This window comes from Macrobrachium rosenbergii, chromosome 5 (assembly GCF_040412425.1).
Source record: "Macrobrachium rosenbergii isolate ZJJX-2024 chromosome 5, ASM4041242v1, whole genome shotgun sequence".
Classification (NCBI taxonomy): Eukaryota; Metazoa; Arthropoda; class Malacostraca; order Decapoda; family Palaemonidae; genus Macrobrachium; species Macrobrachium rosenbergii.
In genome coordinates, this window is record NC_089745.1 from 56,779,916 (window position 1) to 56,796,865 (window position 16,950).

Consider the following 16,950-nt stretch of genomic DNA (forward strand, 5'->3'; position numbering starts at 1 on the left):
GATCCTTTAACTATAGATCACGATACGTAGAGGAAAGGAGTCGCAGAAGTGCGAATATGCCTGGTCCTCTTCAGATTGTTAAGAGTTAAAATAATAACGACCATTGCTTGTATTCCATTGATATTACCAGGAGGATGGGGACGACGTTGTTAAGTTAATATATGACAGTGGATAGTGGACAGAAAAATGGGATAACTGATTATTCTAAAATATTATTTTTTATTTAAGTGGCTAACTAGATAAGGGGAATAGAAATAGCAAAGAGTAGTTCTATAACTGAGTTGTAGTAATTTAATGTATTATAGTAATTTAAATATGATTTAGCTTTATAAATTTAGGTACCCCAGTATTTACGTCATATTTTTATGTTTAGAAGAGAATACGAATACTGTAAAATTGAAGTTTGAGGAATTTTATGTTCAGTTACATTAGCATAGATTGATGACAATCGCATTAGCTTATTTCAATGTGACAAATTGTCTTTTCTAATGTAATGATGCAGTTTTTGTGTTTGGGCTTTATATTTTAATCCTTGTGGAAGTCGCCTCCTCAGGTAAAGGAAAAGTAAACCATTTGTTACTAGGTCCTAAAAAGCAAGACTGTCATTGCCTGTATTAGTGTTCAACTCGAAAGCTCAAAAAGTCAGTATGGTTGTTATAGTGTTTATAATTTAAGTAGTGGGAGACTTCCAGTAAGGTGGGAAATGCATCTTTACCTAAATATTATTTAGTTATATTTCAAGGTAAGATTACATTAAACTATGTTGGTTATAATTTTAAAAGAACATTGTATTTTAAGCTCGTGTACATTAACATATCCACGTTTATATTTCAGGGTTTTTAAAAAAGAATCTACTTACTTTAAGCACCATTTTGTATTATAATTTCCGATATATGTATGACAGCTACAGACCCTTTCCTTTTGTGACGTCGTCTGACCTCAATGATTATGCGTCGACTTGTTTGTGTAACCGAATTCGTCAGTTGTCAAAGTTTGCTCGTTTTTTTTTTATTTATCTCTGCTAACCAGTTTTCCTTTAAACGACTAACGGTGAACAGTGGAAGGACATAATTAGATTTTAATGGCTATTTGGGTTCAGGTTATTTCCAGACAGAGAACTAAAGTTTCTGTTGCCCACTTGCATGAAGTTATTTGTAGTATAGATTTTTTTGCTCTTACTCTTAAGATATTCTTAATCATTTCGATCAGTTTTCGTAGTTCCTAAGGCCTTTAGAGAGATGGGAACCTTTGTCACCACATAACAGTTCACAGAAAGTTTTGCGGTTGACAAAGATTTTAGTGGTAAATATAAAAGTCAACAAAAAATTGGATATTATTTAGATTACATCAAGAAGTGTTTTAAGCCATGTTCATTTAGGTAAAATGAGACTTTTCATATCCAGTAAAGAAAAAGATAATGGTCAGGTTGAGATAACTGCATGCAATTGTGTCATTTATGTGTTTGCCTGTGGGTTAGGAAAGAATGTTATAGGTACACGAACATTCTCTCAAAGAGAACGTTTCTATTTATTTATTCTTTAGGGTAAAGTCCTTAATTTCCCATTTTCTTTTTTCACATTGGTCTTGCTTTCCTTGGTTGTGGTAAACTATATCACGTATTTAACTCTGAGTGAGGATGAATTTCATCTTGTATGTTTGTTTTCACTAATTTTCGGGTCATATTATTTGAGAAAGATTAATTATTAGTGAGTGGTTATTCGTAGCTTTTAAAATATTGATTGTAGAAATTTTTTTTATCAGGCATTTTATCAATTTCTCAGTATGTTTGTAGGATTAAAGGGACAGACTAAGACAGACTGTTAAAGACAATTGGTAGACAAAACTCAAGACCCTAGTGTACTGAATGAATATATATATATATATATATATATATATATATATATATATATATATATATATATGTATGTATGTATATATATACATATATAATATATATGTATATATATACATACATACATACATAAATACATACATACATATTATAATATTAGATATTATAATATCTAATATTAGAAATTGTTTATATATATATATATATATATATATATATATATATATTATATATATATATATATATATATATATATTATATATATATATATATATATATATAAATATTAATTTATATATATATATATATAATATATATATATAATTAATTTCTAATATTAGATATTATAATAATGATTTTTCTTAGTGTTCACTTGCTTCATTAGAAAACGATGAACAAAGAACAGAGTTTTAAGAAAAGCTCTGGGTAGTCTGTTAAAGTTATATATTAGTCCATATAGTAAAATGTAAATCATAAGAAGCACGATCTTTCATTGAGCCAAGGAAGTCAAAGACTCAATCATTAAGTTCATTGGTAGTTTTATATGTTTGAAATGATAGTCAGCATTAATGTACTGTTACGCATAATTTTATGAAAACAGCGTCCGAGGATGGAAACTGTGAATTGCTTGGATGTGTTCTCTGTATGTTGAGTGTTCACTTGATATATATTAAAAAGTAGACGTCTCGTGTCCTCTAACAGAAATTTTGTGTATACTTGTTTGTTCCTTTTTTCTGTTTTTGTTTAGTGTGTGGAAATGACTGACGTGCCATTAACCACTTACCCTACGTTCTTCCTGTTGCTCTTTCCTCTGATGTGCCTCTTCAGACCTTTTAGATGTTATGTCTTATACGTATTTAGACCATTTAAGACCTGGGTTTTGTAGCTGACTTTCTGACAGACTTGGAAAGGGTTGTCCAAGACAGTTTCTTTCTGGGACACGTGGAGCATCCTACGTCCACTGAGTCGCGGCTTCGTAAAATTACGCAGCCCCTGACCCCTTTGACAAACTACCATCGACACCAACTACTTCGACCCTGAAGGATACGACTTGCGAATTGTGGTGGAAGGTAGGGTGTCACAGAATCCACGCCCTCGTGGAACTGTGCCGAAAAGGGAAGCATCTGTTTGCAAGCAGCCTTTTTATCAGTTTTGTTCTACGGACAGAGGGATTCATAGAGACCCGGGGACCCAAGAGTTTGGAGATTTGGAGAGGTCGTCTTCTTGATCTCATTATTAATTTTTGAGAGTTTTGTTCATTTTAATTAATTAAATATATATCATCAGTATATATCTCTCAATCTCCCTACTCCTAGAGTTTCGTGTGGCCTGTCCTTTTGCATTTCAGAAGAATGTGAAGGGCTTCGGGAATTTGGTGAATGGTTTGCAAACTTGACATTTTCATTGGCTTGAACGGTTCACTAAGCTAAAGACCCAACTAACATTATGGACTAGTGGTTGATTCATTGACTCCCCAAGCTGGCAGACACTGTAACCAGACGTCTACGTACAAGAAAACTACAGACACCCCGGGATTAGCAACAAGTTGTTAGCTGTTTTTAAAGCTTATTAGAGGGTATTCTTGGAGGTCCTTCAGCTGCTGAGATTGTCAGAATTCAGTAATGCCAAGTTGTGGTTTTTTTTTTAATAAAAAAGGTCCGTGGTCTAATTTTAGACATGTCTGATACTAAGCCTCACAGCACTGAAGACCTCCAAGAAAGCTCAGCAAACCTCCACCCGATTCATGTACATCATTTCCTCCTCTGAGCATCTTGCCTGGTCTCTCCTTTCCAGACGTGGCAGCAAATGTTTAAGCCCATATCGTTCCGAGATAGCTGGTCGGTATACCCTATGTTGCTGAGACCGAAGTCCAGGGGTTACATCACCCTCAGGTCGGCCAGTCCCTTCGACAAGCCCTATATCACCCACAACTACCTGACTCACCCGTTGGATGTCAAAACCATGGTTGAAGGTAATGATATTGCTTTTTTGGTCTGTTACATGTCTTTCCATAACTTATAACTCCCTTTTAGGTTGTTTTTATAATTAACATGATTCTAAATTAATTTTATTGATAATTTACCCTAGATGATTCATTCCTTATTTTGTATTGTCTTATTCTTGTAATCCTCACGATGCTCTGATGACTATTTTTCCTTCAAATATTCTTCCTGTCTATTGTCATGTATATTACCCAACATTGCTCATAAATATTCATTACGGTTTCATTAAAGCACTCAGATCTTTTAACTTTGTTCTTTTTTTGGTTTGCCTGTTTCTGTCATCTTGAAAGCTTCTGCGATTATGTGGTTAACCTTACTCGTCTGTACCGGTATCGTGTAATTTCTAGTTTTACGGCACTGTTCAATAAAAATTTTGTTTGAAAATTTTTTTTCTCAAATTCCCGTATTTAACCATTTAATATTTGTTTTTTATTCTCTCTTAGGATCATTGGCTGTTTTTTCTTTCATTTTAAATAAAAGATTCGTTTAATTTTTTAACTTTTTATATAAAGTGCGTTCTTGTCGTTAAACTGAATGGCTGTTTTCATCTTTTTTATGAACCCAAGTAAACTTGTCACACGAACAGAAATAGCCTGGGAGGCATGCGTTGTTATAGCATGCTTCCTCATTGCATTGCTATGCATGTGGGAATGTATTTGCACGTAAGAATTAATGGTGAAGAGTGACCGTTAGTAAGCATGGCAGACAACTTCTTTTGCTTATGTCATTCCACAGCCTTCTTAAAGAATGTTATATATATATATATATATATATATATATATATATATATATATATATATATATATATATATATATATATATATATATATATATAACATTCTTTTTTAGGTGGCTGTGGAATGCCAAGGCAAAAGAGGTTGCCATATAGCAATATGTATATATACAGGTATTATATGTATATATACATACATATATATATATACGTATATATATAATATTATATATATATATATATATATAGATGATAGATGACGCACAAACTCTAAAGTAAATAATGTTAAAGCGTACCATAAATGGACTTGCTCATCAATAGACTTTTGGAATAACCCTCACCTTAGCCCAAAAAGTTTTGCCTTGGTCATTTTTGTGTTTCAGTACAACGGAGGCAGATTTACAGCCCGTGTTTCCGTCTGTGGCTTCAAGAGAAGTCATGTTTTGTATCATAAAGCGGGACTCTGACCGCATCGTATTATTATAATGTATTCTTCAATTCGTGCATATCAGCTTTGCATTTGCATTCGCGTTGTTTCAGTTATGTTTGTATTCGGTGTTTTTATATATATTTGATTTGTCCTTTTTGTATAAAGACTTCCTAAACTGGAATGTTAAAATATGTGAATAATAACTCAAAGAATATGACTTCATAAATCATGTGTATGAATCCTCACATACTGATAAAAGAAGTGCAGCTTATTTTGCTCGTTCATTTTCAGTTGTTCTTGTCTTACTTGCGTATTTTTGTTGGTTTGTTTTAATTATTTCTCTGCAAAACACTTAGCTTCGAAGAGCCTGGATTTTGATTATGGGAGATGTCAGAATGGAAATCACTTTCGATACTCGAGAGTGCGTGCTATATATCCTTTATCGTGTAGGAAAGTGGCTTCTGACAAAAAGACAGTCGTGGGAAACTTAGTAAATGTGGACGAGGATAGTGTATTGAAATTCACTGAAGTCCTGCTTTGATGCCAAAGGTTAGATGATGGTTGGCATTGTGAAGACTGATTTACTGTAGTATGCTTTATATATATATATATATATATATATATATATATATATATATATATATATATATATATATATATATATATTATATAGGTTTATACACACACACACACACACACACACATATACATATATATATATATATATATATATATATATATATATATATATATATATATATATATATATATATATATATACACTTTATATGTGTATGTGTATGTATGGTTGCGTATGTCTGTCTATCTTTCTGTCTGTATTTATGTATTTCATGCTTGTCTAGTTTCAACATTTCATTCCCTAATTTGTTATTAGCGTTTGTTTCCACCCTTTCTCCCTGGGTGAAACCATCGTTAATTAAGGCCTTTGGATTAACTTTCACTCCTTTTTTTTTCCTGTCCCCTACAATTTTCCTGTGTTGAAGGAGAGGCGAGGGTTGCTCTTCCCCTTCCATTAATGTGTTTTTGCTGAAGGCCCGACCGATGCCAAATTAAGCTTATCATAACCCTCAATCCTTTTGAAGCCATGAAGGGATTATGTCTTATTGGTTTGGGAGGAGAGAAGACGGTTCCAGCAGATAGACAGTTATTCTTTCGAGTTCATTTCCTCCTTTTGAATTTGAATAATTCAATTTTTTTCGAAGTGAGCGATGATTTTTGGTCATCTGATGATCTATAGAAGAATTCGTTTGATTGGGCATATGTCCCAAGAGGCCACATTTATCGAACGCATTTCCCCTTTCAGAATTTGAATAAATCAGGTTTTTCGAAGCACGTCAGGATTTTTGGTTATGTAACGATTTAAAGAATTTGTTTAACCGAGTATTTAGCATAAGAGGCCGCATTTAAGCCAGGCGAGTAGCATATGCATAATTCACTTATCAAAGAAATCACGTTCATTTTCCGTACTAAAACTACGGTCAGAGCCACCCCGTCACTCTCACAAGTATATGAAAACATAAGAGCCGCGAGGGAGATTTCATTTTTTTGTGGGGTTAATAACAGAGGAGGTGCATACACACAAACCACTCTGTTTCAGTGACGTTCATTGTTCTGTTCAAGTTTTATAATCTCGAGCATCGTGAAGACAGTTATGTAGGGAGAAGGCTAACATCCAACGATACTGGGGAAAAAAAGTTGGTCAGGTAGTCAGCTAGCTCTCTCTCTCTCTCTCTCTCTCTCTCTCTCTCTCTCTCTCTCTCTCTCTCTCTCCAGTCAGACCTCTTTGCGAGATTGTATAGCAACCGCATTAATGTTTATTTCGTTACACTCTCTCTCTCTCTCTCTCTCTCTCTCTCTCTCTCTCTCTCTCTCTCTCTCTCTCTCTCTCTCCAGCCAGATCTCTTTGCGAGATGGTATAGCAACCGCATTAATGTTTGTTTCGTTACACACTCTCTCTCTCTCTCTCTCTCTCTCTCTCTCTCTCTCTCTCTCTCTCTCTCTCTCCAGTCAGACCTCTTTATGAGATGGTATAGCAACTGCATTAATGTTTGTTTCGTTACTCTCTCTCTCTCTCTCTCTCTCTCTCTCTCTCTCTCTCTCTCTCTCTCTCTCTCTCTCTCTCTCTCCAGTCAGACCTCTTTGCGAGATGGTATAGCAACCGCATTAATGTTTGTTTCGTTACATTCTCTCTCTCTCTCTCTCCAGCCAGACCTCATTTCAGGATGGTATAGCAACCACATTAATGTTTGTTTCGTTACTCTCTCTCTCTCTCTCTCTCTCTCTCTCTCTCTCTCTCTCTCTCTCTCCAGTCAGACCTCTTTATGAGATGGTATAACAACCGCATCAATGTTGTTTCGTTACATTCTCTCTCTCTCTCTCTCTCTCTCTCTCTCTCTCTCTCTCTCTCTCTCTCTCTCTCTCTCCAGTCAGACCTCTTTGCGAGATGATATAGCAACCGCATTAACGTTTGTTTCGTTACATTCTCTCTCTCTCTCTCTCTCTCTCTCTCTCTCTCTCTCTCTCTCTCTCTCTCTCTCTCTCTCTCTCTCTCTGAAGCTTTGCTGTTCATGACTATCAAACATCCATGTCAGTGGTTAATCACTCGCCTTCTGAGTTAGAGCGAGAGAAAGTTTTTGAGAGCCTTTTCTCTCATTATTTATTTTGATTCGATAGACAGTTATACAAATGTTTTCTTCAAGTTTTACCTTCCATGGTCTTGCATTCATCACATTAGCGTTAGATCGTTTGAGCTGATAACTGCAGACCTCTGAGAGTTTGCTAAAGTTTATATCTGTTTTTGAAGTCCATCATCACGACTCCTTTATCGTGAGCCTCTGTTTGGTTAGGGTAATCTGGCCCGTAGAGCTTTCACCAAGCAATGACTAAATCCTGAAAAGCCTTCTGACAATGTGAGGTTCTTTAAAAAGATTTATTATTTTCTTGTTAACATCGATTAAAATTCTGCTTTTTTCACATATAATGTCTCAAACTCACTAGTAACTCTTCACTCTTAATGTCTGCATAATTGAAAATAACGATTACTCGTTATTCTTATGACTTCTCCGAAGTTTGAGAGGTATTGTTTAAAGTGACTGAAATGTTTGATGAATGCATTATTTTAATCATTGATACCACTCTTGTCGGTAATATTCACGCTAAAATATTGATACATTTAATGCACAAAATTTTGCAATGTCTCTCTGTCGAACACAAACACATATACGTAACAAACTATATGTTAATTTTCTCTTAACATAATAAGAATATTTTTTCTATTTGATGTTTGATATATGTAGCTAAAATCGGGATGGGACGTGCAATGCCCTAATCTAAAATTGATTATGTTCCCTCCGAGTTTTAGATGACGGACGTCACTTTTTTTTCGGTATAATTATGGGAATAGATTATATTGGAAATTCCAGAATATAGAGAGGGAGGCTAAGAGACAGTAATTGTAGCCTTACCTCAAGACTTTAATCTTTTTTAATCAGCATGGCTCCCTCTCATCCTAATTTAACTCGAATAGCTTTTTATTGAAATTTTAATGTTTTTTAACTGATTTAATATGTTTAGGATTCCACACAGACCCGCACTTAGATTAGCAGATTCATTTGGACTTACAATTCGTCAGAACAGCGTGGGACTACTTCTTTGTAATAATTAAAAAAATATTAATAGTATTAAGAAAACGTCAATTCCATCAGTAACCCGAAGAGATTACTTCCAGCTATTTCTCCCGCGTTGATAGCGGCATCCAACCTTAATTAGATGTATGTTCTCGTTTCTGACAAACAACGTTCTACCTTTTTTCTCTTATCAGCAAGGCGGTGGTAGTTCTCAATTTCACCCTGAAATGGATCCGATGTTTACCGTTATTTGAACACGTTCATAATGATCTAACTATGAAACTCGTTTTTTACGGTTCCTGAGAACATTGGAGGGCAGAGTCCCCGGGGTATGCCAAGATATAATGAGGTTAACGATTTATTCGGCCTTCTGAAGCCAAGGATAAGAGTAGCAAGATGCTATTTTTAATGCCGCCGTTAGAGTTAGGTAAACCCTAACTAATTGACTGTTACTCTGGTAGAGGTTGTATGGTAAAAAGAGTAAGGATGTCTAATACTGATGAAGATGAATTGTTCATACTTAGGATGGGAATTATGTTCGTGCATTAGAATTTAGATTTAGAATTTATCCGATACTTCACTATACTTCTGAAGCAGCTTAAATCTATCTCTGATCTTCTTACTGCGGAAAACACAAGTAAACGTAATTCATTTTCCTTTCCAAGTAAACAAACTTTATTTTCCTTGCCAAATGATTAAAAATTGATAAATGATAAAAAATTACTTTATGGAAAACGATTGTTTTCTTGCCAAGACTCTTAGCAGCGCAAGTGCTTGTGCATCTGTCCGTGTGGAATCATATGTAAGATTGTCGTCGCCACAGTCAAGTTGCAAGTCGCAGCTTTGGTAGCAGACGCCTCGGGTTGTTTTTGAAAGTCCACCGCAGGTCTGAAGTCTGTTAGGTCCCCGCGTAACAGGCCGAAGGACTCCAACTTTGGACGCTTTATTTAGAAACTCGACCACAGGCATCACTTTCACTGCTCCGGCAATACTCCTTTTTTCGTCTAGAAGAGAAATTTCTTAGGCTGTGGGTCTCTACTTTCTTGCATAAAAAGTATGTGTATATGTTTTTATGATTATTATTATTATTATTATTATTATTATTATTATTATTATTATTATTATTATTATTATTATTATTATTATTATACATGTGTATCAAGTCAAACTAGAATGCCCGCCATGAGTCACTTAAAAAAAATAAAAATGAAAAACAAGAAAAAATTAAGCTTGTAAATTTGTTTAAATTCCGTAAATATATTAGCATTCTTTCCGCCACCTGCCGCCTATATTTATGTGATAGCGAACCCAAAGTTGGTCTATATGGGTTGATAATCCCGTCATTCTGGCCAGACGAGCTTCACTGCACTTGCAATGTGAACGATATTGTATCATGGAAGCGTTTCTCGAAAGCAGAGATTTTCTTCTTATATTTTCATACGATCCTGTCCTGCGAGTTTCTTCTTTCGGTTTCAGTTTTCCCTCATCCTCTACCAAGCACGCAAACAAGCTTTCTCCTTTGAAAGCACTTGCTTCGGGAATGCCTGCAGGCGTCATGGTCTAGCCTCTCGTTAGTAGGTTATTGCGGGTTCAGGCTTGGATGGAGGGTTTCAGGAATTTTTAAGTGAAACCTGTAAAGCGGATGCCTTTCCGAGGTGATTATATATTCGTTACTCTCCGCCTTTACAAAAAGACGTGACAAAATTGAGTGGTGTTGGTGTCCATATTAGACACGATGCTAAACATTCTTAGTAACAAGCCCGTACCTTGGAACATGTAATCTGGCTGTTTGTTTAGAGAATAAAAGGGTTCGATATCTTTCTAAATTCATTCACTACAAGTATAAGGCTGTTATTTCAATATAAACAAACATATAAATCGGAATAATTTATACAAAGCAAGAAATCCTGATGTAAAAGAATATGTTTGCAGAGGAACTGGTAGTGAAAAACAGAATTAGATGTTTAAACACCGCATTCAGATAATACTAGCGTATGATTATTTTTCATAATAGTAAATTTTTCTTCCAGTTATATAACAGTTACGGTGTCATTATTCCCGAGAAGTCAGTCTTTCCCCGTAAGTTCTTTTCTTCGTTGTAACTCATTTTTGAATATCATGAATTCATAAATAACCCTGTACTTACTTAAGGGTTTAAGGGTACTACATTTAATGTCCTGACGACCTGGTAATATATTAATCGTCGGATTATAACCAACTGTCTACCAAGTCTGTGTACATTATCGCAGGCGGTTACTAAGCATGTACAGAAAACTAGTTGTGGGCGTTACCCGCAGTACATCAAAACTGACATAAGAAAGAATAGTCTGATATTTGCCATTGATATGCCGTTGCATCAGCTCATTTTCTTTTTATCGGTAATTTTACTTGCATCTGTTATATCGCTTGATGCATTCGCTTCAGCCACCCATTTGCATGACCAGTGCATAAGTGGCCGCTTTTTTGTCAGTACCTGTCATGAAACTCAAGATCTTGTCTTCAGCGAGCGCTCACTGAACGTGTCTTGCAGCGCTGGGCTGTCATTGCGTGCTGTGATTTTTTTTTATTGTCGGTCAGAGTTTGCCTCAAGCCAAAAGAAAGTGAAGGTTGTCTAGAGAGCACGGTTAAAGAAAGAAATGAAATGAGTGGTGAGTTGACAGAAGACATCATCCAGTCCGCTGAGAATCATAAAACCCGTTCGAGTTGCAGAGGTATTCGGCTGCCCTTTGGTGTGGTTCTTATACATCACTTACGTACTGATGCACAGCCAACAGCGCCAGATCTATTAGGAGTTTGAAACAGAAAAGAATAATGTTCCCCATATTGCATGTACAGAATATATGCTCATACACGTATGTGTGCACACCTGTTAAAGTAATACCTACCAATTGTCTGCTACTCGTTACTTGTTCATTGTAAAGCAAAACTGAATTAGCGAATTGTTGATAAATCTTGATTAGACTTTCGAAATCAGACCGGTCTCTCTCTCTCTCTCTCTCTCTCTCTCTCTCTCTCTCTCTCTCTCTCTCTCTCTCTCTCTCTCTCTAGTGCCCTACGAATGTAATACGTAGCTTGAGCCGATTACCTGATGAGGTAGTCATTCTTGGCACCGACCAGACCTCAGTTGTTGTCACTCACAGGTTCTTTTATCTCGTGTTTTAGAAAGTTATATAACTTGAGAAATAGAAGAATGATTTTGAAGACTTGAAAGAAATCCATTGCAATGAAGATGATACGACCATGGAAAAGAGCTTTGATTAAATTTATTATTGACACATTTGTGTAGGTGCTTGTCCTTTGTTTAGGCACTTGAGTTCGCTCTCTAGCTGTTTGCCACCTTGATGGCTATTATTGCCTTCAAGCGTTGCATATGATTTCGTATGTGACTATTGTTGTGTGACGCCAGCTCATCACTTATTCAGTCACGCTGCCATTTATATTTGCAATTGTCATTAGCTCCGGAGGGAGGGATGTTTTTGAATTTGTCGAGCTGCTACTGATTGCCGTAGCGTTTTTCCTGGACGTAGTTCCTTCCACTTGACTGAAATCATGGTCATCAGACGTTTTCCGCATATTAAAAGATGTCGTCGTACGGCCGTATCGCTTAACGACTTCTTTCTAGGATATGGAGAGAAAGTGAGGCACGCAAAGAGAAGAGATGGATGCTATCTCGCATTAACATAACAGGTTCCGTCCGCCCGCCGCGAATTTCTTTCAAGTACGCCATCCGGTTGTCATTTGTTTTAGACTCGATTCTCGTGGTCGGGAGGTTAATTGCTGCCGATGAGTGCCTCCTAATTTGATAAAGTGTCCTTGATTACGTAATGAAGTACACAGACTCCCTTTCGAACGCCTTCCTGCAGACAGAACGTGATGGAAGAAAAAAGGGACCTCGGAGAAAGTTGGATTGCATCAGGATCAACAGTATTTGCAAAAACTGGTCCGGAAGGGCAAAAACTGGAGTGAGTTAACACGATAATGAGAAGGGTACGGAGAGTGTCTGCCGTACTGTAGCAGCATCTATGGATGAGGTATAAAGGTCTCACTGTACCTGAAACTACATATATATTAGGCAAAGTGCTATTTTTCACTTAAAAATTTGGTTGTAATTAATTGGTCTGATTAGTTTTCACATTTATACCAAATTCTTGAAACGAGACGATATGAAAGTTTGTAGGTGCTGTAAGGATACAGTTCATATGAGATAATTTATCTGCGTGTCACCTTTGTTTCTTGGTTATTTTCCACCATTGTATTTTCTTAATCGGTGAAACTAACTTACACCGTACTTTTGGTGAGTAACGCCGCTTATTGTACGCATTATTGTGTATTCTTTTGTTATATTTCCACTGTATTGGTGATGTTTCCATAATTGTTTATGTGGTATGATTGCTTCCTTGCTTAGCCGTGTTCCGTATTTCAGCATCACTGGTCCTGATAGAGGAGTCGTCCAAAGAATTATAAAAGTTATATAAATGTGCGGATGACAAAGGAGTGTCGAGTTTCTTCCTGTAAAGTAAGCGTGGTCTGGGGCCAAAAGGAAGTTTGCTTTCGAAGTTATTTGTGTCTGAAGGGTGTTTGTGAATGACCTTCGTATCTGCGCGTAACCTTTTGCGGCTCTGCTTGTTTACCGAATGCCAGACGCTGCCGCTGCGGAAGACCTAAATTGACTAGTCAATTGCGGTCAGCGATGAAAGTCATTTTTCCACTTTTTCATTCTCTCTCTCTCTCTCTCTCTCTCTCTCTCTCTCTCTCTCTCTCTCTCTCTCTCTCTCTCTCTCTCTCTCTCTGAAAGCTTTCTACGGGAATTTAATCGCATGCTAATGACATGTGAGTGTTGTTACTGGGTGTGTACTATGGGCCGTGCTCAAATAGAAGTATAGCATTTTTATCGACGTATGCTGCCAACCCAGGTACGTTCAGCAATATCGAGGAGAGAGAGAGAGAGAGACTACCTTTTGTAGGTTGTTTTACATTAAGCGTCGTTAATGAGGGTAGTAGTCTTGTAATCTCATCTGAATTACCCTTCCTATTTTCTTCTCCCATTTACAGCCATGGAGACTTAGGAAACACTTATCTGAGATCCCTTTTACATCGTACCAGTCACTTTTCCATCCACATATTGTAACGCATGCCGCTTCCATCATAGAAAATGTTAATATTTCTTAACAGTATTTTTGTATCACACATCTTCAGCACCCTCTAGATGTTATTAATATCAGTTCAGTTAAACGCCTTCTAAGTCCTTGCATACTACATAAAACTTTTCCCTTTTTCTCCCAACTTTTTATGTATTTGTTTCACAGAAGTCATTTGATCTACGCACGCACTTCCTTATCTAAATCCTATCTTACTTTATCAATCAAGATCTTACCATACACATTCCCGGTATACTGTGCACCATTAAGTTTCTGATTTCTTACAGTCTTCTTTATCACTATTACCGCTATACAAATTACTGTTCCTCATGTCTGTTCCTTTGGAATCTTTCCCACGTTCAAATACCTTACACACGCTGGTCAGGTAGTCAGTTCCATTTTCATTACCATACTGCAGCGTTTCACTTGTAATCCCACCAGCTCGTGGCTTCTTTCATATCCTCATCATTATATCCTTAACACTCATTTCGACAAGGCTTTTCAAAGTTGCTCGTATTCCTTTCACTCTCTTACATTGGACTCTGCCTCTCTTGTATATTCCGTGTTCAACCAATCTTCAACTTCCTGGCTTCGTTACTGACACAGGACTGCATACTCCTCATACAACATCTCATCCTTTGCTACTTTTATTTTGAGATCCATATACTCATGAACCTTTTTCCTTGTATTTTCTTATTAAACGACTTCTATTCTCCGTTAAGTAATTCCTCCCGTAAACCGGTATCTATCTATCTATCTATCTATCTATCTATCTATCTATCTATCTATCTATCTATCTATCTATCTATATATATATATATATATATATATATATATATATATATATATATATATATATTCTGGTATATTGTTCCCATATTGGTTTTTACTCTCAGGGAGTCAAATATTGTATTTTCGTTCTATAAGCAGTTTCTATTTATCAGTCTATGTAATAGTATTAATGCAGATGTCATATAATTAGTAGTAATAGTAATAGTGCCCTGTCCATCTTAGTATAGGACTGTAGAACGGATCCACCATAATTAATGTATACTGTAATGTAGAAGTTGAAATGACTACTAATACACAGTCTAAGCTTATTCTTATTCAACTTTCTTTTAATTGTAACTATTGCATTCGTTTGCTATAACTTAGGTTGTACTTACGAACTACAGTAAGTATTTAGATTGATTTTAAAATTCAGTCTGCAATGAAGTGACAGTGCAATTTCTCTCTCTCTCTCTCTCTCTCTCTCTCTCTCTCTCTCTCTCTCTCTCTCTCTCTCTCTCTCTCACAAAGGGCTACTTGATCCACTCACATATTCCTCCTTCCCGACTTCGTCTAATTATCTTTTTTTTTTCTTTCTGTGCTCGTCGGTGATGATAATAGGTGGGTTCTGTTGGCATCTCTTTCCTCCACCTTATAATCAGGTGACTCGTGTTTCACTCACGCTCTTCATTTTCTGTGTCGCCGACGTCATGTTTACGACGACCGAACTTTTTTTTTTATCCACTTGCATCCGGGTATTGACCGGTTATTAGCCACTGTTGCGCACTTGATAGGTCTGTTATACGTCTTGATTGGTTTGCTGGCTTATCCATTGGTCGCTTGGTTATGTTTATACTTTAGGTGCGGTGTTTTGACTGATGTTTGTCTTAGTATTAGCAGTCATTTTCTTAATTTAATTGTTCCTAGGAATGCATTTCTTAATCCTTAAAACGTCGGGAAGACAAGTCCGTTGATTTGTTGCTATTCTTTTTTTTCCAAAATTGGAAATCTAAATAGTTTTCATTTTTTAAGCAACAGGCTTTCATTTGCTGACAGATGGTGAATGTAGTCTTCTGTGCCATTATGCATCCGTGTCGACAAAGAGGAAAAATTGGTAAAAATGCATTTTTTTTGAAGGCCAACAAACCCAATTGCCGAAAAATGGCTCCATGTTCATTAACACGCTGTTAACTAAATCCCTGCTTCTCTGCTCTCCCCAAAAAAGACACTTAGTTCGCTGACGTTCACAGACAGGATTTCTCCAGCTGAGGTTGCTCCTCGCGTGTACTGAATTCCGAGTCCGGGCCATCGATTCATTTTTGCTTTAGAATTTTCCCAACTCTCTGTACGGTCGACGTGCTTAATGACGAGTGTCGTGTTTCCCATGCGTTGCTTGGGGCGTGCGTTTCGTGTCTGCCGTGTATTGTCTGTTCTTTTTTTAAATCTTCGTAATCACTGTTTTCTTAAAAAAAATTTTTTTTGTGGTTGCCTGCCCATGGTAATTTAGTTTCGTGCTTTCGCTTTGTTCTTCATTTTGTAGTTTTTTGAGAATTGTCAATCATCAAAGATCCATTTAGACATTTTCATGGCATTTATATCACTCGTAAAGTTATAATTGGAGTAATTTTGTTTGGCTTTTATCTCCATTAAAATTAACAATTTAATAGCTGCTGTTGTTGTTCTTGACTAGTATGTTAGCTTTTAACTGATACTAGTAATGGTACGGTATTATTATTGTTGTTGTTGCCGTTGTTGTTGTTGGCTACTTTCTATTTCTCATGCTACACATTTTATATTTTTTGCAATTCACTCCACTGACACCAACATCATTTTCACCTTCATCATTATTTCCATCATGGGACTCACAAAGTTCGCTCGTTGCCTGACTTCTTTTCCAATTATTTCAGGAATCAAGATCGGCATAGCCCTGTCAGAGACTTACGCCTTCCAGAAGTTCGGCACCAGACTTTACACCAGGCCTATGCCGGGCTGTGAGCACATACCGCTGTGGACGGACGCTTACTGGGAGTGCCTTGCTCGCTTCTACACCTCCACCATCTACCATCCAGTGGGCACTTGCAAAATGGGGCCCTACTGGGATCCCGAAGCCGTGGTTGATCCAGAATTGAAGTGAGTTGATTCAGAGGGAGTCTCTTGTTTCGTCACTTTTTCCATTTTTCTCGTACATCACTTAGAAAGGGAAGTCCTTAAATATTTGTAGAACTCGCGAGCTGTTGACGCTCATTTATGGTCTTAACGTGTATTTGATTTTGGTCTTGTAGACGACAGTGATTCGCTTTTATGTGGGAAAAAGAACTGTTGAGACATTTGAAATCTGGTTCCTTTGTCCATAGAATTTATTGCCTGATATTGACATTC

The 16,950-nt window shown here is 36.6% G+C and overlaps 1 protein-coding gene across 2 annotated transcripts in view; it reads left to right on the forward strand.

The window, feature by feature from the left end:
- LOC136838820 (glucose dehydrogenase [FAD, quinone]-like) overlaps window positions 1-16,950 on the forward strand; it is a 187,611-nt gene that overhangs the window by 168,458 nt on the left and 2,203 nt on the right. For both annotated transcript variants that reach the window (XM_067104437.1, XM_067104436.1), the window contains exons 9-10: window positions 3,647-3,824; window positions 16,479-16,701. In XM_067104437.1, coding sequence (XP_066960538.1) covers window positions 3,647-3,824; window positions 16,479-16,701 — 401 coding nt within the window. The remainder of the gene's footprint in view (window positions 1-3,646; window positions 3,825-16,478; window positions 16,702-16,950) is intronic.